Source organism: Mesocricetus auratus, unplaced genomic scaffold, assembly GCF_017639785.1.
Source record: "Mesocricetus auratus isolate SY011 unplaced genomic scaffold, BCM_Maur_2.0 Super-Scaffold_100011, whole genome shotgun sequence".
Classification (NCBI taxonomy): domain Eukaryota; kingdom Metazoa; phylum Chordata; class Mammalia; order Rodentia; family Cricetidae; genus Mesocricetus; species Mesocricetus auratus.
Genome location: NW_024429195.1, coordinates 78821140 through 78843115, shown reverse-complemented (window position 1 = coordinate 78843115; position 21976 = coordinate 78821140). Strand labels below are relative to the sequence as shown.

At 41.9% G+C, this 21976-nt stretch overlaps 1 protein-coding gene across 1 annotated transcript in view; it reads right to left on the bottom strand.

Annotated features, from left to right (window-relative positions):
• The window catches only part of Utp20 (UTP20 small subunit processome component), an 83023-nt gene that overhangs the window by 38740 nt on the left and 22307 nt on the right, over nucleotides 1-21976 (bottom strand). The window contains exons 17-27 of the mRNA XM_040755104.1: nucleotides 21399-21461; nucleotides 19866-20024; nucleotides 17635-17711; nucleotides 14933-15012; nucleotides 14504-14747; nucleotides 11114-11299; nucleotides 7922-8012; nucleotides 7028-7113; nucleotides 6383-6508; nucleotides 3221-3387; nucleotides 1450-1658 (exon numbers count right to left, since the gene is read on the bottom strand). Of these exons, the coding sequence (XP_040611038.1) occupies nucleotides 1450-1658; nucleotides 3221-3387; nucleotides 6383-6508; nucleotides 7028-7113; nucleotides 7922-8012; nucleotides 11114-11299; nucleotides 14504-14747; nucleotides 14933-15012; nucleotides 17635-17711; nucleotides 19866-20024; nucleotides 21399-21461 (1488 nt within the window). The remainder of the gene's footprint in view (nucleotides 1-1449; nucleotides 1659-3220; nucleotides 3388-6382; nucleotides 6509-7027; nucleotides 7114-7921; nucleotides 8013-11113; nucleotides 11300-14503; nucleotides 14748-14932; nucleotides 15013-17634; nucleotides 17712-19865; nucleotides 20025-21398; nucleotides 21462-21976) is intronic.

Sequence of the window (21976 nt, the reverse complement as noted above, 5' to 3'; positions counted from 1 at the left end):
ATGCATACTTCATGTCAGCCAACACCCCAAAGGCTATAAGAGTCATAAAGCCTAAGTGTGTTAAGTGAGCTCAAACACATACTAGGACAAAAATCACCATGGGACAATTCACTATGCCTGAGAGGAATTCTTTGGACCTGTTTAAAAGAGCAAGAAGCTCCACACCCTTGAGCAAGCCTAACACCTCCGTAACTAATGAACCATGAAATTGCACAAATGATCTTGAGTTACCAAGTGTGGCTTGGGAGCAAGGCCCATTACTGAGTAACTTCTAAGTTAATCAAAAGTCCAAAGGACGCATCTTTATGAAGCTTGTCACCCTTTGTGACTTACCACGTGCACTCTCACTGCTGTGTGCGCTGAAGCACACGTGGAAACGCTTACGCTCACACGCTCCTTTAAGACCACACACTACAGACTTCCCCATGACCTCGTGGCTTCTCTAAGTCTCTTTCCCACAAGCAACCAAGGCAATTTCCTCCCTCCCTCCCTCCCTCCCTCCCTCCCTCCCTCCCTCCCTCCCTCCCTCCCTCCCTCCCTCCCTCCCTCCCGTCCATCCATCCCGTCCATCCATCCGTCTTGAGACAGGGTCTTACCATGTAAGACTTGCTGTCCTGGATCTCACTATGTTGACTATGCTGGACAGAAATCAAGTCGCTGCTGCTTTCAGAGTGTGGTATTAATGGTGTGCACCAGCACACTTGACTTATTTCATTACCAATGCCAGTTTATGTCTTTCTAAAAAGTGGTAGGCGACTTCTACTTAAGAATGCATTCCAAAGTCACTGGGTGTATTATGAATCAAGAGACAATCTTAAAAAATTTACTTTTATTTCATGTGCATTGGTGTTTTGCCTGCATGTGTATCTGTATGACAGTGTTGAATCCCCTGGAACTGAAGTTACAGGCAGCTGTGAGCTGCCATCAGAATGCTAAGAACTGAACCAGGATCCTCTGGAAGAGCAACCAGTGCTCTTAACCTCTGAGTCATCATCTCTCCAGCCCCCAGACAATTTCTTGACAAATCGAAATTTATGCTCATTTGTTAATAATGGCTGGAGTTCAATAGACAAAATTGGAGCCTGGGTCTTTACTTCAAACCCAACTGCTCCAAGGAGCCTTCTGTGCTCCTCGATGTACATGATGTACAAATGACTTTCCCACGTTCTCAAACATAAGCTCATGGTCACATTCAGACAAACATCTACAGCGTTCACCTTCCCGCAGCTGGCCAGCTAACTAACCAGTCCTGCTCATCATGCTGTGTATTTGTTTAAAACACTGCACTGGCTTCAGCCTGTATTTCCTGAAGAGTCTATGTGACTCTCAACATAACAAGGGTTACAGAAGGAAACTCAACCTTGAAAGCCACTAGTGATTCAGATGCCAACCCAGCTCCCAAGAGAAAGAGTTTCAGTTTGAGAAGCAAGCATCTACCACGAGCCTCACCTTCTCCCGTTGCTCGAGAATGTGTGAAACGGTGGCTGTCATACACAACAGAATCTGCAGAATCTTGGGAAGGTACTCGCTGATCAGATGACTGATGGTCTTCAGGACAACTTCCAGGCTGTTTAAGATGCCATGCTGACGACCCACAGGAAGCACCTTTGACAAATCCAAATCCTCTACTGCCCGAATGACTGCCAAATGGCACTCCCCTAGTGAAAGAGAGGATGTGGACTTGGGGAAATGCTATTCTGTTGTGGTCATGGCATCTTTACCACCTCTCTAAATAATACAGCTTTTCTACGTGTTATAAAGGCACCAATGCACTTTTCTCATGCATTATCTACCAATTTTTATGAAATGCTCAGTGCACTGAGTAAGCTGAGTTTTACTGTTTGCATTTCAGATAGGGAAACTGAGGAATAAAGAAAGACAAGAAGGATGTTGGAGGGTTGACGCTAAGTGAAAAAAATCCCACACAATTTTATTTTATTATTATTTTCATTTTTGAGATAGAGTCTTTCTATTATGTAGCTCTGGCTGTCATGGAACTCACTATGTAGACCAGGCTAGACCCAAACCATCACAGATCCACCTGCCTCTACTTCCCAAGTGCTGGAACTAAAGGAGTACACCACTACGCCTGGCTTACCCAATTTACAAAAAGAAAAATCCCCAACACTGGACTTACTGAGCTATGTATGCTGAGTTTGGCAGACTCATGTAGAAGAGTAAGAATAAAATGCTCACTTTCTCGTGTACTTCCAGGTTAATAAATTAAAAGCAACTACTGCTACAATATTAATTTTAGAATTTGCCAAAAAGATCTGAACTGGTACTGCTTAAGCTTTGCATAGCCATCTGAGATCAGATGATGAATTTACTGATGCAGACACTTAACTATAGCACCTATAACTGTATCACTTGTATCCACCCACCCAACAAAATCTTTGTACTCAATAGAGTCATTCTCCTATACAGGGAAAGATTATACTAAATGGAAATCTATGATCCAAAACAAAACAAATTGTACTATCAAATAAATATTTATGTTGGGCTAAAGCCAATCAATTTTGGAACTGGAACAAAGGATTTTATAGTCTGAAAGGTCTGAGTTCAAATCCTACCTCTACCAGCTTTCTCATTTGTAAAATGGACAATACATTATGAGAGCGCCTCTGTTTGTTTTAAACACCAACTGGACTTGTTTGCAAAGGGCTCTGATAACGTTACATGTGGAGTAAGCACTCAACACATCTAGTCATAGCAAGTAGTCACCATGACAAACATCACACGCTATGACAGAAGACAGCACCAGAGTTTAGCCTGCACTATTATAGTTCTCCACTGCTTTTCAACTGAGCCCAGCATAGGGGATCACAGGAGAGATAGATGGGGACTCTCTCTCTCTCTGTCTCTCTCTCTCTCTCATGTTTGAAAACAGTCTTAATATACAGTCCTGGCTGACCTAGAACTCATTATGTAGACTAGTCTGGCACATTTTTTTTTCTATAATGAGAATACTTGACATTTTTCATTGGTAGAAATGCACAACAACAAATACACATTTTCTAATTAAAGTCTTCTAATGTAAGGTGACTGACAACCTTGGGATCAACTGGGAGATCAGAAAAGTTTACAGTGAAATGCATTTCAGCAAAAAGACATCACTGAGGTGGAAAGACACAGCCTCATTAGAAAGACTTCTGCCCAGGAACATCGAAAGGTTACCACAAAGGGAATGCATTTGGTCAGAGAGGCAGTGGGTAGCTACCATTCTTGAAGTGCTTCACAGGCTCAGACAGCAGATCTAAGAATAACTGGATCTCTCCAGGTTGGGTCCCAGCGAGGAACCGCAGCACAATGGCCATGCGGGTGCCTGAAGCAGATTTCCCTTGGGTTTTACTCCCTGTCTTATTCTTCATCCGCCCATACAAAATTCTGAAAAGTCAAAACAGCATTATCCATATGCATGTTAAACATATCACTAGTTGCTTGTTTGCTTTAAGGCTGTAAGGAGGTAATCGAAAGATTTCAACGGCTATATGATACAGTTAAGAGAAAAGGAAAAAAGATACTATGAAATACAAGACCAGGCTACCAGGAAGCAGGAAACAGAAAATAAAAAGGCTAGAAGGTAATTTAGTGTATGACAGAGAAAAAAAGCATTAAAACAGGCAAGTCAAGGATAAGTTAAATCAAGAATAAATGAAAACAATAATATAGATATTAAAAGGAAGTAAAATAGTCTGTAAAAAAAAAGAAATGTATAAACCAGCAAAAGGTATGTAAAAAGAAAAAAAAAAAAAAAAAAACAAGGGAGAGGCAGAGGCAGTCAGATATCTGCGAGTTCTAGGCCAGCAAGAGCTACACAATGAGGCCCTATCTCAAATCAAACAAAATAAACAGAACCAAAATCACATGGAACTTACCTAGTTTCACATGCAATATTTTTAAGCCTCAAGGAAAAATATAATTCCTATGCTACAGTTTCATAGCACAGACAAAAAATAAATTTTTTTCTTTATGAAAGGTGGTAAAAGTAATACATGGATGGATGAGTTAATGAGTGAAAATAAAAACCAACACTAATTTTGCTTATAAACATAAAACACCATTTCCCATTCCCCTCCCTCCCAATAAATCCATACACTAGACTAACCTATAAACATAAATCACAGCAGTGTTGACATTGCCTTGAACCTGGCTTCTAGGAATACATGCATACAGAACCACATTGGTTCAAAATATAGTTCTCTCTTATTTTTAAAAGATTATTATTTATTTTATGTGTATGTGCTGCTCTCAAGTATGTACACCAAGTGTGTGCCTGTGGTCAGAGGTTAGAAGTTACAGACAGTTGTGAACAGCTGGTCACTGAACTGGGTCCCCTGCAGGAGCACCCAGTGTTCTTACCCACTGAGCCATCTCTCAACCTTCATATCACAATTCTAAACAGAGAATCAACTGATGCTTTCAAACTGAGTAGGGATCATCCCAGGAAATGCAGTAGCAATCAGCACATGTATGGGAATAAGACAGATGAAAGGCTCCTGGTAAAAAGTTAACATGACCATTTTAATACACGCTTAATAACAGTAGTCAGCATCCACCTCTCCTAAACCTTTATTTAATAGAGCTATTTTGTTTGCTTGAGATAGGGTCTCACTATGGAGTGATCTGGCCTGAACTTGCTGTGTAAACCAGGCTGACTTGTACAGCACCCTCTGCTTTCCTGGGTGCTGGGATAAAAAGCAAGCAACTTAGCTAACAGCTACATTTTAGCGCAATAAAATTTACTGATAACACTTAAAACATGAGTTTAAAATTTTAATATTAAGACACCTTTAAACTATTAAAGGGCTGAAGAACTTTTGTGTGGGTTTACCTATTATAGTTACTATGTTTAGAAATTAAAACTGAGCAATTTTTAAAATATTATTTTATGAATTCACTTAAGCAAAACATCATGTTGATTACACTTTAATATAAATAACTTTTTAATGAAAAAAAAACCAATTATATCTCAGCACTCGTGAGACTAATAAGGCTCTGTTTTATTTTCTGATTGGTCTAACGATGATGACCAGATGTTCATGTTGCTTCTGCATCTCCTCCACTGGAGTGGAAGAAAAGCCCTCTGTGTTTCAATAACTGTGGCACCTAGAAACTCTATATTGATAGACTCTATAAACTGTTTCACCAAAATCCCTTCCTCTTGAGTTTTGCAGACACAGATTCTGTCACATGCATCTGTTACTTGGAAATATTTGGTTAAACAAGTCATGTACAAAAGTCAAAGGCTGCCACATCTCACTGTCAACCCAAAGAAGGAGCATGCTAACCAACCTTATAAAAAAAAAAAAAAACATTATCTGGCCAGGCATAGGTGGAGCACGCCTTTAATACCTGCAACTTGGGTGGCAGAGGCAGGTGGATCTCTGTGAGTTCAAGGTCTGCCTGGTCTATAGAGTGAGTTCCAGTATAGGTTCCAAAGCAATACAGAGAAACCATGGCTTGAAAAACAAAAACTCCACAAAAACAAACAAACAAACAAACACCATTATCCACCGAATCAGACATGTTTTCAAGTTACTGGGAAGCTATAAGTTAACAAGAACAGATAGAAGTTTCTGAAATTCAAATTTCCATTTGTTGAAATTTGAAACAAATTTTACCATTTGCTTTCTTTGATTTGTCAAACTCACTGTGTTCGTGTTTAAGAAAATTTCTGTGAAATACCCATAAAGATAAAAAGAATGGTACTTCATTATCTAGGCTTTCAAATCAGAGTGGTGTTGCACGGGAAGAGAAACAGGGCAGCTAGTGCAGCTTGTAAAGCACTGACAGATGTCATTCCGAGATAGCAGTGTGCACAGGGCATCTCACGAACATGTCCTACGTCGGCACACAGAACAGCACAAAGAGCCATCTCACAGTCAAGGGACACTGACAGAGAACTTTGTATCCATCAAGAATGACTAGTGCAGTTTGGTGCCAATGTCCAAAAGAGTCAATGAGAGAAGAAAAAAGCAGGCTGGAAATATGGCTCAGCAGGTGGGTGCTTGCCCACCACACACAAAACTGGGTGTGATCTCCGGTACTGCATAAAACTAAGTATGGTGATGCACGTCTGCAATCCCAGAGGAGAGTTCAAGGTTATCCCCAGCTACACAGTGAGTCCGAGGCCAGCCTGGCCTACACGAGACCCCATTTAAAGGAAAAAAAAAATGAAAAGAATCACATGACTGTATTAGAACTGTTTTTTGTCTTGCTTTTGAAGACAGAGTTATTCTGCATAACCCTGACTGTAGACAAGGCAGAGATCGCCTGTCTCTGCCTCCTAAGTGCTGGGATTAAAGGTATACACCACCACCACCACCACCACCCACCCAGCTTAGATGTTTTGATTCTCATTCTTCAATAGTATAAATACCTCATCAGAATTGGAAACAAATCTGCACGGTGGGCGGCTTTCACGACAGTGTTGTCTTCTGAAATGCTGAAGTGCACAATCTCCTCCTTAAAGCTTTTGTCATCCAGCAGCCTTTGTAAGTTCTCCCTGTAACAGATTTATACAAATCGTCACTTGGGCCACAGAACTTTCCAAAGATGGGAAGAGCAAGATTTGCAAATATAACTAAATAAAATAACACACCAAGTAGTTCAGGATGAGGCTCACACCCAGTAGGGCAATCCTCACAAAAATATCTTCACATTTCAGGAGGTAAATGGGTTAGAAGGGACTAGAGTTGGTCCATAACCCAGTGCTTAGAAGCATGCGACATAAAGGCTTCATTTCTTAGTGTTACCATTTCCTATGTCATCATAAACGTTTTCTGGAATCAGAATCACAGAGAAATGTTTACCACTTTCCCAGACACAGCTTTAAATTAATAATCTCCTTTCTACATTGTTATCTACAGAGAATAAGTCAACAAATATATTTCTAGTTTTCATTTCTTGCCTGAAAATGGTTACAGCTACTTTGGAAAGGGGCATTTCTCAGGTCTTTAAGAGATTATTTCATAAGTGATTCTGGGTAAAAGGAAGTAACATTTGTCTAGCCTACATAGCTCACCTGTAAGGGAGGATATGAGGGTGTTTGTAGGTCATTATGCAATCCAAGGTTATTTTTTGCACAGCTTGATCTTGGTGTAGCAATAACTAGAAATGAGGTTTTATGGAATAAGTTAGTGAATTAATATATACACAAACCATGAGATTTGTTTAACAAATCAAATAGCAAGACTAGCTAAAAAAAGAAAGAAAGACAGAAAGAGACAAAGAAACTCTGACCTGAATTCTGTGTGAGCCCACATTTTAACCACCTGGGCTGGTCTTGTGACAAGGACATCCTATACTACAAAGTTAATAGTAAGATGTCAGGAGAGAAGTTGGATGTGCTCCCACCATTACCTGTGGCCGGAAATTTCTGAGCTCATACTTTCTAATAAGGTCTCTGTAAATTATATGCAGAGCCTGGGCAAAATCTGATGAACAGATTAGGTTCTACCCAAAGACCAGCCACATGTGAGAAATGCCATTTCCCCAGTAGGTTTAGAATGACAACCCAATACTTGCTCTGCTTCTAACATTGCATTTTCCTGCCATATTTTGTGGAGTTGGGGACATATATTATAATTGCAGTACTTCACTTATCCATTCTCCTTCCATCTAACAGATTCAGAAACCCAAGTCCCCACCATGGCTGAAGTCAAGCAGGAAAGGCAGCCAGTCATCCTATCCCATGATATAACATGATTTTACTGTTATACATGTTAGTCACTGTGTACTGAAGTTAACTTTAAAGTCAACTACATCAGTGTAATCTAAATTGTACATTAAGATGATTTTTAATAGTGTGCACAGTAACAAAACCAGCACTTAAAATGTTACAGAAAACTCAAGTTACTCTGGTAAAGTGGGAGAGACGTTTGCAAGGATTAAAGCACTGAGAATTTATTTGACGTACCTGAAGATATAATTCATATAACTTGGATTCTAGATATAAGGCCCGTGGATTTGAAAACTTAGAGAAGACTTGCAAATGAGCAATTAACTGCCTAAACAAAACAAGAGGTTATTGTAGTAGTAAAGAATAAAGATCTTGAAATACCATTGCCCACAATTTCATTCTCTTGACAAATATTCCAAATCCCCACCTGTAAGTCTGCTGTTAATTACCCAAGCAAATTTTAATGATTAGGAAATTATTTTCTGGAAACTTTGAGTCTCCGACAGGCCTCTTCCCCTAAACCTAGTCTTTCTACACCAAAAAGCCCTTCAGGATATGCGTAGGAAGCCTTAAACTACACAAACACAGGGAAGAAGGAGGTTAAAACACTGTGCTCTCTCAGGTGAGTGCAGGTGATCTGGGCACATATGCCTTTGCTGGGCTCCAAACAGCAGCAAGGAAGTGGCAGGATTCATTCTCCCTCTCAGTCACAGAGCATAAACCCTGACGGCATGCAACAGAGGGCCAAGTTTAGGTGACAACAGCTCTTGCTTATACAACTGACCGGAAAACCAGCAATGCTCTGGCTACAGACAGCGCTGTCCAGAGCAAATGACACCGTCTACTACAACAGCCTGGGAAGGGTGGGTCTGCCTCATTTGCTCATTGGACCGTCTAACACATGGAGTCTAGGGAGAAGGCTGACAAAGCTGGGCTGTGCCTACACTGGCCTAGCAAGCACCAAGGTCATTCACTCACTCCCCTCAAGCCTCTCTCAAAGGTCTCCTGATCTCACTATGTAGCTTTGGCTCACCTGGAACCTGCTATATAGATCAGGCAGGCTTTGAACTCAAAGATCTGCTTGGCTCTTCCTCTGCCTCCCGAGTGCTGAGGTTAAAGCTGTGGGCATATGCTACATATCCAGCACAGTTTATTCACATTTTTAATGATGGTATCTGGTAGCAATATTCTAGGTTTGGGTATAGGTGGTGGACAAATTACCACACAGAGGACCTTCCTTCCTTCCTTCCTTCCTTCCTTCCTTCCTTCCTTCCTTCCTTCCTTCCTTCCTTCCTTCCTTCCTTCCTTCCTTCCTTGCCTCCCTCCCTCCCTTCATCTGTCTGGACTATCTACTTACCTACCTGCCTTGCCCCTGAACTATGTGGATGAGCACAACTTTCAACAACTGGCCCTCCTACCTCCACTCCCAGCTAAGATAATACATGAAGTGCTGCCTGAACCTAGGCCCACATGCATGCCACAAACACTCTGCCCACTGGGCTACATGCCCGGCCATCTTCATTTTTAGTATTTTAGACAAGTTTCTTTAGAACATTTCAAAGTGCAGTGAGGCAGACAATTATTAGTAAGACTATCACTGCAGCTTGTAGGAAAGAAGAGCAGTAAAGACTTAATATCCAGAGCAAGCAGGGATTCCATTATCCAAGTATGATTGATGTTATGAGAGTTTGACTCATGTAAGATAACTTCTACTTTAAAAGACAGGAGAAACTTCAGGGAAGAACTATGGCCAGAAGTACAGATTGAAGCATGAACAGATCCTCTCAGGGGGTAGAAATCAGGCCAGGGCACTTGGACAGAGGCAAGAGCATGTGTGCATGTTCAGGAGTGAGAAAGGCCAAGGTGTGACTGGAGAAATGGCTTATTCATTTATTCAGCAAACACATACCTAGAACTAATCTTTTGCTAGGGATTATGCTGATGGAAAGAGAACAAGGAACTAGAGGTACAGGCAGGTGGCCGTGACCCTTCCTGGGTGTTAGTATTCCAGGCATGTACTTGGCCAGCCCTTGGGGTTCTGACAGGACACGCCCTCAGCAGCAGTCACTACGAGCATGCTCATTCACTAGCTCCCATCCTCCTCTTTCTTTCTCTCCCTGTCTCTCTGCCTCTTTCATCTCTCCCACTGCTCCTGTCCCTAGAGGCCCATCTCCTCTCTCCCCTTTTTACGATCCTTTTCCCTTAGTAAAAAAAAAATCCTCCACTTGAACTGTCATATGGCCACTTTTCTAAAATTACAACACTGGGCCTATTTACACACTATTTCCATTGGTTGGTAGGTCCTTCCTTTCCCTATCCAAGGCTTCATCTTTCAGTGGCAGAGGTGTTTTCCCTCTGCAGAAGGCCTTCTCTTAGTGTTTGCCTCAGTCTTTGTGGTGGACAGGAACAGATCCTCACAGTGCTCCTGTAGACTACTGTTCCCAGAGACACTAGAAGGGAGTTCCTCACAGTGCTCCTGTAGACCACTGTTCTCACAGACCCAAAAGGGAGCAGTTCCTCACAGTGCTCCCGTAAGCCCTATAAACGTATCTGATACACTCTTCCACTACAGATGTTTATGATTCATCCTTGCAGTCTTACACTTTGCAAAGGGCACTGGCTACAGTTACCAAATGGACAAGTTTATAAATGGCTGGTGTGGAAACACAAAAGATCTAAGAGTCTAAGAGCAACAGCAGCCTGGCTGAGCAGACCCTCAGTCCAGACAATCTTTGCGTAAGCTCACAAAACATCTGAAAGCAGGCCTTTTAAAATAAACCAGTTTGGAACAATTTAAGTAAATGAGTAACCAAAGGAACTTAGTATTGTAGCACAAGAAAAAAGTAACTAGCAGGGGCTAAGTCAAAGGGAAGGAAGTGCTGACAAGGGACTCTGGTGCCTGCTACCCCGTACACAAACACAATGCCCGTGGGTACTTCAGCACTCTAGGCTGCAGTCCTCTCATCTTTAAAAGGAACCACATCGAAAGTTCCTCAACTCCTAAGACTCTGTGGTGAAGCAAGAAAACCTAGTTAGTAATTATTCCAAAACAAATCAGCAGTACCCATGGTGCCTAAAGATTAAAGAAAGAGGCAGACAGACACACTTTACTGGGACACACTAACAGTGTGGTCCCAGGCAGCCCCTGCTGTCAGCAGATCCCCAATAAAAGTGTAATTCTGGGCCTGTCTTCCTTTAACATCAGAGCCACAGAACACTACAGCCAGTTCTCAATGCCTAGCCCAGAATGTTTCAGAGTCAGAGTTGCAAAGATTGACAAGATAGCCGGGAAAATCTCATGGAGACACACCACCGCATGCCAATAGCTATCCAAGGAGTTTGCCCTTCACCAGTTATTTCCCATGTGGACAGAAGCCCAAACAGCTGCCCTAGCCACAGCTCCCCGATCAGACAGTGATGGGAACTCACTTTGCTGCAGCCCTTCTTGTCTTTTTCTTCTGGGGTGCTTCATCTGTGGGCACCGCCTCTTCCTCCAGTTCTTGGTCGTCTTCCACAGCAGGTTCCTCCTCTGCTTCCTCAGCCACTGCTCCTCGGCCTTTTCTGCGTAGATCCTGGGTTGGAGCAACTTGCAGATCTGCTGGATAATACTCATTGCTGTTAAGAGGAAGCAAGCAATGACATCGAAAGTGAGGAGTATGCTTCATTGGAAAGGCATCCACAGAACACAGGAACACACGGACACAGACACAGGCAGGCAGGCAGGCAGGCAGGCAGGCAGACAGACAGACAGACAGACAGACACACACACACACACACAGAGACACAAACACAGACACACACAGTACCTTAGTCAAGATGCCTCTATATTAGCATTCTTAAGTTAATTTTACTCTCTGTGGTAGGTGCTTTGCCTACATGTATGTCTGTGTACCCCAGGAGAGGACAGCGTTTGTGTGGGCTAATGTTACAGATGGTTGTACCATGTCCTTAAAAGGGCAGTCAGTGCTCTTAACCAATGAGTCATCTCTCCAGCCCCTACACTAGTATTCTCTGTCCTAACTGTCAATCACTAACTCTAAGAGATAGTCTGCTCCATTACTCTGTTGTCAAAAAGATGGGAAATGTCTATCTTAGACTAAAGTGAAATCAGCCTCCTTGTCTCTGGAAGCACAGCTGGTCAGAGTGGACTATAGAGTAAAAGATTAATGTAAAGTATTAGAACTGTATTTCTTTCCCAACTTTGTCAATGTCCTTTCAAAAGCATAGCATTACAATCTCAAACAGTCAAAGCAATAGCAAGCAAAAAGTAAAGTCAGAAACATTACCTAATTCCTAACAAACTAAAAAAAGCTGCTTGGTCAAAATAGCATTGCATTAGCATACAAACTGGTCCACAGGCAGTGCTGGCCTTTCGATGATGCACTGAGAACTCGGGAGAAGGCAATCTTTTCGGTAAGTGGTGCCAGGCAAATGGATAGCCATATGCAAAAGATTGTAACTAGACTTCTGTCCCTCATCACTTGTAGGACTCAACAGAAAGTACATTTAAGGTAAAAGGCCTAAAACTATGCAACTACCAGGAGAAGAGAGGAAAAGGAAATGCTTCATTTCAGTCACAGGCGAAGATTTTTCTTTTTAAATGACAAATACCCAAAAGCACATAAAACCAAAGTGCCCCCCATTCCTAAACATTAGGACTAGGTTCGATTAGGGCATCTAAGTCTTCCACTCCTACTGCTGGCCTCTCCGTCGCTACACTGAATAGTGTCTTTTCAGGAAGGGGGTGTTTGTAGTCTATTCACACCAGTCTACTAACGCAGCCCTTGCTACCTTGCACAACAGCTGATATATCCTTTTAGACATGTTATCAGAGAAAATCCAGATACCTCTTTCCTCATTCTACAAGCAACCACCCCACAAAGAATTATGGGGGTGGGAGCCTTATTTTCCCACTATTAACCTATTACATGCTTTGTCTGCTCTAACCTTTCTTAGCTCTGACTTCCCCTCCCTGTACCCCACCCCCCTTTAAGATAGGCTCTCATTGTACAGCCTTGATTAACCTAGATCCTTGGTTGGACTCCAACTCACAGACATCTACCTGGCTCGTCTCCAAGTACTGATTTAAGAAGTGCACCAACACATCTTGACCCTTTGTAACAACGAACGGTGTTCATGTATGCGCTTTCAATTTTGAACAAAATGGACGTGCCCTCTCTGCCCCCACATTCCTCTTCAGTCTTCATCGTATTGTAAGAACTCACAGGTTCCAGTTTTCTTCTTCACTGACTCTAGAGCTCAGTTAATCAGATTTTATACAGAATAAGTAAAGCAACCCATATGGACTCTTTCTTTCTGGGTAAGGTTTCTCTTTAAGCCAAAGGTCAAGCCTTATTCCACACAGGGGTGACTGCTCAGAAATACAGAATTTTTGGATACAATTGACTACCCCTCCATGAGACATTTACCTGTAAACTAAGAGGTGATGCTATTTGTTGAGGGAAAACACAGAAAATTAACACACTAGGAAGTTCACATCCATGTCTTGTTTCTTTTCCTATCACTTCCATGGCTTCCTTTGCCGGTTCCTTACTTCCTCTCTGAACACTGGTCAGTGCCAGCCAACTGCATGGCTTCACTTTCTGATCTCTCTAGAGGACTCCACTTTATCAGGTGACGTTAAATACCACTCAATACTGAGAATTCTTAATTTACTGTCTCCAGATCAACCCTTTTCCTTAAACATAATCATTCTAAATGCCTACTTGTCATCTCTACTTGGGGATCTACTTGGTATCTTGAAACACAGTCAAATGAACTCTTGGTTTTCCCACACACCAGCAGCATCTGTGTCCCTCTTGTAACCTGCCTTTCCTAGTTGCTCAGGCTAAAACCTTGAGATATTCAGTTTTCCCCACTCCTTTCTGCTCCCTACAATGAATACCACCTCCAAAGCACACCAGCTGATCTGGTTAGAATCTTTTCAATTTTTTTTCGAATTGGAATTCTTTTTAAAAACTAGTCTTTAGTATTACAACCTTGGCCAGGCCCCCAGCTAACTTTGTTCACCCCTGTAATCTCTTCTGACTGGTGTGTCTCCACCACTGCCATTCTACAATCCGTTCTCCAAACAGCATCTGCAAGCCCTTCATGCTTCTGCTTAGCCTCCCCAGTTCTCTGATAGCAAAGGTCCATTTCACCATCACATGGCCGGCCATGGTGCTAACATCCTGCTCCATCTCCACTACTTTCTCTGGGGGTCACACCGCAGTGCATACCCAAGCCCTGCTGCTGTTCCGTAACAAGCCAGGACCGTGGCTTATGTCCCGCTCAGCCTCCTCCTTACCTTCTTCCCACGTAATGAGGCACACCAAAGCATACACTTACTGTTTAGTTCTACTCTGTACAACACATCCTTGTTAAAATTTCAAAGCCATCAAGACTCTTACTAAGATACTGAAAACAAAACAAGGCTTCAGAAAGCTCTTACTACTCTTCAAGAGAACATTCCTCAGCATGAAGAGGCTCAAACAGCAGTTGGGGTTAGGTCACTGGAAAATACCTATTACTCCCAGGCAAGGTATAAAACAATGAACAGGGCAAGGAATAGTAAGGCCTTTGTATACTGATGAAACTCAACATGGCCTTCTCCTGTGGTAACCTGACCTGTTTTTATTAGCACTGTTTCTATGCTGATTCACATAAAACTGATGATCAACAAAACCAGTTGAGTGTTTACCTGAGGAGGCGGTGTTTTGTAGACATGACAAGGACTTGAAAAACGACACTTGTGCAAAGCTCTCAGTCACTGGGGAGGCTGATACCCCACTCTCACACTGTGTCAAGTGCATTACTTACTTGATAAACCTCAAGAACAGTGGGGAGAGTTCCCTGGACCTTGGCTCTATTCTCTCTGGAAATTTGGCCAAGGCTCGCCAGAGCAAGAATCGAAAGTTGGTATGGTCCAGTCGCTCTCGACAGTCCGTTTTCAATGCTAACTGCTGCTGGTAAAGTGCACCAACATCTCCTTCTTGGGCTTGCTCCCAACTTCCGTCCCCAGTGGACTCTTCCGCCTCTCTCATATCCTTCTGCAGTTCTTTCTCTGCAAGAGAAAGATGGCATCCTAAAGCCTGTAGATTATCACACCTATGCTTAAGACTGGACACTTGTTTCCTAGTAACTCAAAGGAAACAGTAACCTAGCCAGAACTTTATCAAAGAGAATATATTTCTCATGTTCTCAAATAACACTGGTGACCCAGCAAGCCCTTGAGACTTCTGCTCATACCAGCACGCGCAGCTGCTTTTTCTAGATGTTCATAGCAGACACTCCAGAATTGCTTGTTTTCCATCCCATGGGCGTGAGAACTAAGAGAAAAGATCATAAAATACATGATACAGCATGGTCTTTAGTGTGAGATAGCCCACTAGAAAAATGTACAAGAATTAACTAAATGGTTTTTTTTTTTTTTTTTGGTTTTTGCGAGACAGAGTTTCTCTGTATTGTTTTGGAGGCTGTCGGTCCAGCCCCGCCTCGAACTCACAGAGATCCGCCTGCCTTTGCCTCCCGAGTGCTGGGATTAAAGGCATGAGCCACCACCGCCCGGCTAGGAATTAACTAAATGTTAATATTAGCCTTCAACATGAGAATAAAATAAATTTCACACTTTTCTGTTGTTTTTAAATTGCCTTCATTGCTCAAACTTTATCAATATATGTGAATCTGTATGACGTATGTGAGTGAGGGTGGGTGTATGTGTACCAGTGTGTGTACAGATGTCAGAGGAGTCACATAATTTGGGGAGTTTCGTTTTCTCCTTTCACTGTGGGATCTAAGGATTGAACTCAGGTCATTAGGCTTGTGCAAGAACTTTTACCTGTTGAACCTCCTTGCCAACCCACGGAAATCATTTTTATAGTCATAAATGACTACAGAATGTTTATTTTAAAATGTAAGTAGATACAAATAAGCTCTGTTGTTGAAGGTGCTTTGAGTCAGCCTTTCTATACAGTCTAATCTGGCCTAGAACCCACTATGAGGACCCTAACTCACAATCTGCTGGCCCCACCACGGAGTGCTAGGATACAGGCACGAATTTCCATATCCAGTTAGGAGGACTAATGTTAAAGACACAATAGTAAAAATTACATATATATATATCCTCTACTTTGTCCTCTTTGTAGGTGTTACAAATACCATAACCAAAAGTAACTTGGGGAGGAAAATGTTTACTTGACATACATCCAGGTCACAATTCACTGATGGAAGTCAGGGCAGGAACTCAAAATAGGCACCTAGAGGTAGGAACCACAGAGGAATGCTGCCTTACTCCCAGGCTTAAATTCAGCCAGCTTTCTTACACAGCTCAAGTCCACCTACCTAGGGACTGTGCTGCCCACAGTGGGTTGGGCCCTCCAAAATTAATGACCAAGCAAGACAAGTAGTCCTCAGACCACCCTGATGAAGAAAATCACTCAATGACTCTCTCTTCAGGTGGTTCTAGGTTACATCAAGTTGATAAAGCTAAGTTAAGATAGTATATGAGGTAGGCCCATTAGGAAAAGCAAGCTTCTGGAGAAAAACAACTATTGCACTGAAAGTTAGTTAAAAATATCTATTTCTCTGTACCTATTTCACTAACTATTTGAAATATACTTTTCAGCTCAGTGTGGTGGTGCACACCTCTAATCCCATCACGTGGGAGGCAGAGGCAGGAGGATCTGTGTTAGTTTGAGGCCAGCCTGGTCACCATAGCTAGTTCCAGGCCAGCCTGGGGTATGTATTTAGAATCTATCTCAAACATAGACTTTTCATAACTTATTGATGAGACATGAAATGAATCATATAGAGTTACTTTTGGTTTTATTTGTTTTGTTTTTACAGCTTAAAAATCTTGCAATAACATTCTCAAGTTTTCTCTACTTTGTCATTAATTCTCCTTTCCTTTCCTTTTCTCTTCTCTCCTTTTCTCCCCATTCCCCTCTCCCTCATCCTTCTCTTTCATGAGACATATAGCGATGTAGCACAGGCTAGCTTCAGATCTCTGCTCTCTGCCCTTAGCCTCCTGAATGCTGACATTAAAAGTGTGATTCATCACATCTGGCTTATCGTTAACTTTCTAACACACATAAACTTTACACTAGATAGGAAAACTACATATGTTGTATATTATACATGGAAAACAGTCCCCAACAGTAAAATAGCCCAGTCACTATGGAGAGACTTTAAAAGCATTTAAGAGCCAACATTTGTGATAATGGACCACTGATTACAAATATGTCACTTCTTATCTTTTGAAGGTACCAAAAAAAAAAAATCTAGGTTGAAGTCAAAAGCCATTTATTTTCACTATACTTGTTTGATGGCTCTGAAAGGAAGTAAAAGCAGGCAAATTGGTTTAAAAATTGGAAAGGGATTTGTTTATTCTGCTATTGTCAAGTAAGAACTAATAGGATCTGGAAAGGCAGTGACACATGACATATTTCCAGTCTGACAAAAAGCCAGAATAGAGCACCAAAGGACAAACATTTTTAAAAGGACAGATTTCTGCATCTCAGCCACAGCATATGCTATTTTCTATACTTATTAAAATTATTTGTTAAAGCTAAAACGATTTGTGTGTGTGGGGGGGTGTGCATATGTGCACGTGCGCTAGACGGGCAGGGTTTTGAAAAGTACTTATGGTTTAGTGATCTACTATGTAAAAATAAAAGTTGGGATTATCAGAATGTATCTTTTCATCATACAAATAGTATCATACGGAATAAAAAGAAAACTTTGCAGTTGTTTAAATGCATAGAAATATTCATACACCTATACTACTGAAAACCAGGCACCAAAGAGAGTATGCAATTTTCTTCTTTGCATTGTTTCACAAAGGATTCAGATATCCATGCATGTAAACCATTCCTAGATGAAAGGAACAAGCATGGCCCCACCATTCTATCTGAGTTACAGTGAACGGTCCCATCCACTTAGCCCATGCTTACCTTATGAGCTCAATAACAGGGTCCCAGAGGGCACTGAAGTTGACATAGAGCATGCCTAACAGATAACGGAGTGGCACCTGCAAGTCCAAGAGTGATTAGTAAGCATGTGACAGGCTGCAGTAGGACACGCATCCCTTGGACAAGTGAAATTTGGAAAGAAGCCGGCACTGAGTGTGTAATAATTTTTCTCCATTTCCTAAAATATCATTCATAGAACACAGAATTCAAGCTCATTCCAGACGTTCACTCACAAAGTCTAAGTCAAGGTCATCATAACAAACAGTCACAACCTGAAGAGCATCAAACAGTAGTTAAGTGTAGACACTACAGAACAAACAACAAAAAAATGTGGCACTAGGGGCTCAAGACTCCTGTACAGCAGATGCCTGAGATTCCCCCCCCCCCCCCCTAGGGCCTCTTTGCATAGTCCTGGCTGTCCTGAAACTTACTCTGTAGACCAGGCTGGCCTCAAACTCAAACAGAGATCCATCCACCTGTCTCTTCCTCCCAAGTGCTGGGATTGAAGGCACATGCCACTACGCATGGCCAAACGTCTGACATCTTGAAACTAAACTTTCAGAGAGTGCAGTTCAGGGGGCCTAAAGCTTTCTCAGTCAACTTTGAAAGGTGAAAGATTTATAAGATCTGAAGAAAAACCAGAGTATTTATTCTCAGTCAACTCTGAACAGCATTCATTATTACCAACACTGATTTTCTAGGAAGACATCATGGAGAATGGCAGATTTCTTTTTTTTTTTTTTTAATTTGGGGGTATGATGTTGGTACAGGTTCCAGCTTCAATCCCTGTTCCAAATGAAATGTAGAGAATGCTAACATTTAAAACAGTAAAGACCAAAACTAAAGGAGAGAGGAATGCCTTCCTCCGCCTTGCTCTGAGTCCACAATGGATTTCCAAAACCAAAGCCAGTATGCTGCAGCACGGATGTATGTGGTGAAGAGTATGGGCTTTACACCTGACATGGCATCCTCTCACCAAGAGTCAATGAACCTGCCTCCTTATTTGTAAGCAGGGACTGATGCTGCCCACACTTTGCTGTCAGAACCGGATGAGGTTCTGGATGGGAAGGATTATGAATGGAAAGGCATGCTGTGAACTACGAAGTACAATGAGGAGGAAGTCGTTCCTTCTAGGCTGACTGGGTTTCGTGCACACGCTACTTCATTAACATGGACTTGCTGCTGTCATTTGGAATGGATCTACCTGAGCTGTCATCGCCTGGGGCAGTGGTGCACAGCAGCTGAAGGCATGGACAGTGCCCCAGAATACCTCAGCTGCATCCCAGTCCCGCCAGTAGGGTTGCAAGACCCTGAGCAAATCTGAAGCTCACTGCGTCGGCTTTCTTTTCTGTGGAGTATATCACACTCTGCCTCCCTCCCAACCCCCATCCTTCTGTGGGCGCAGTGCCTAAATCCAATGCTTTCGAATGCTCATTCTTAAAGAAGACAGAGACCTTGCTCTTTCTTGAATGGCGAGGATAGAAATCAGGACAAACTACAGTAAGTATTTCAGTCTTACTGCTTTCTTCGTGTATTTTACACACAAAGTGTAACTGTTCTGACGGTTACCTGTTTCGTGGCCATTCTCTGAATCCTAAAACCTAGCCACCATCAACTTTTGAAAAGCGTGACCACAGAGACCAGTATAACATGAAATGTTCTTGATATGGGAGAAACGTGTTTTGCTAGTTGCCTTTGTAAGACAGTCTAGAAAAAAATTAAAAGAACAAAATCTTTCCTATGTTTTAAGTCATTTTGTTGTAATAACATAATAAATATAATTGTAAGATTATGTCCCCAGTAGGGATCACAAAGAACATTATTCTATAGACACATTTTCACTGAAAGCCTACTCCACAGATGACTAATGAAAGACCTGAGTCCCTCAAGGAATAAATGAGTAGAGAATTCCTTTCAGAGGGGAAAAAAGACCAGTATCGTGACCTACGGATAATCAATGAGCAGAGGAATCACCTATCAAAGACAGCAGGATGAGTGGAGGAGAAGGGAGAGTTCATCTCTGGCATCAGAGAGAGAATATGGTATCAGTGTCTTCCAAGTCTTGGGACCATACCCATCTGCAGCTTCCCTGGATAACCTATGCACTCTGAGACCTTGCTTCCTTTGCAAGACAACATTTGATATGATCTCCAAAATAAGATTTAAAGCATAACTTAAGAAACCATTCTAAAGAAGATAGACACTGCTGTTACCTCCTGTAGCGGTCCGTGCGGGGCTGCACCCTGCACCACATCGTGCCTCAGCTTTCTCAAGTGGAGGAGCTTCTCTCTGTAGTCACTCACAGTTGCTGGCACCAGTTCCGCCTGGCGCAGGATAGCAAAGGCTGACTGCCGCTCCGAGAGCCCGTCATCCTGCTCAGCCAGAGAAAACCAAGGAAGGTCAGAGCCCTTGTTCCAAAAGGGGTGTGAAGCATGACAAGACGTTTTCTTTGTTGACATAAGGCCTTACTATGCAGTCCTGGTTGGCCTGGAACTGGCTATGTGGTTCAGGCTGACCTCAAACTTACAGAGATCCACCTGCTTCTTGCCTCCTGAGTGCTAGGATTAAACGTGTGCACCATGCTCAGCTTAAACGTTTTAAAAGTGAAAAACAAAACAAAACCCCAACATAGAATATGGTAGAAAAGGGCAGACTCCTGGAGCTCGGGGTCAGGAAGCCAAGCTGTTTCAGTGGGAGACCTTGTCTCAAAAGACCGTGATCAGGGCTGGAGAGGTAGCTCAGCAGCTAAGAGCTGGCTGCTCTCCTGAGGACCCTGGCTCAATTCCCAGCACCTACATGGTGGCTCATAACCTATGTGTAACTCCAGTTCAGGAAATCTGATGCCCTCTTCTGGCCTCCTTGTATACCAGGAATGTACACAGTACAGATACACATGTAGGCAAAACATCCATACACATAAAATGCAGCAATTCAAAATTTAAAAAATTATTAGCTACATACAAGTAATAGTAATGGGCTTAGCAGGTTGTACTTAGACATCTATTCATACTTAAATATATGTGAGAAAGAATAGGAAGTAGCAGGGGGCATAGAAGGGCTGGAGGGGGTAAATGATGTAATTAGATTTTAAATTAAAAAATAAAAATACAGAATAGAAAACACCCAACATCAATCTCTGGCCTCCATATTCATGTGCACTAAATGTATTTACACGTGCGTACACACACACACACACACACACACACACAAAACAGGAAATTGTCAAAGATTCTAAATGACTAATGGCATCTACTAAAATGAAGAACAAAAAGAAGAAAAAATACACACACACAAACACGGTTATATATAATCATTAAGCAATTCTACTTTAGTATTTGCATCATGGAAATAGTTCTATACATGAAAATATCCATCTAAGGGAGGTCATTGTGATACTGTGCAAGATACTGGAAAATAAGTAACTAAAACCCCTTAACTTCCACTAACAGAGGGAGGAATCAGTAAGATTTTAAACTGCGGGGCACTATTGAAACTTCTAAAGAAAGAGGTAAAACCAGAGGCTCTGATATGAAAGACTCCATGGTAACACAAGCTCCCACCATGTTTGCTACCCACAAGATTTGAAAGAACATTTAAGAGACTTAGTGGAAGGCAAGAAGATAAATTCACGAAATACCAATTTTTATCATACATGTTTATATAGTTTAGCTATATACAGTTATATAGCAAAGATATCAATATAACGTATATATTTTTTAAACTATTCACTCTGATAATTACAATACCTCCATTGAAGCAGGAAGCTGAATGTAAAAATGATTTAGGATCCTTATTGTCAAGAGCCGAATCTAAAGAAAGCACAAGGGAGATTTCAAACCACAAAGTTTAAGTGAAGGAAGACATGGATATACAGTCAGTGAAACCCACGTCTCACAAAACCTAAGAGATACCATTGGTCAGAGTAAAACTTGAACAATACCTAATTCAGGCAGTAAATGAATTCAAGATAGCATGAGACTGAGTGGTAAGGCTGTGCTCAACACACCATAGTCTAGTTTTAGCGGGGGCAGTAAGTGCAAGGTCTGGATAAGCGTGTGACACCGCTCCGCTAAAATCGGCGGCTCCACACTCCTTATTCACACGGGTATTTCCACACACTTCAATGACTGGGTGAAACATCTCAAATTTTTTCTTTTCTTCCTTTTTTTGGCTTTTTTAGAGACAGGGTCTTACTATGCATCCTGGAACTCACTATGCAGAACAGGCAGGCCTCACAGAGCTCTGTCTCCTGACTATTGGCATTAAAGGCATGTACCACTATGCCTGGCTTAAGTTTTCTTTTTACAGAATTTGAAAACTTTCT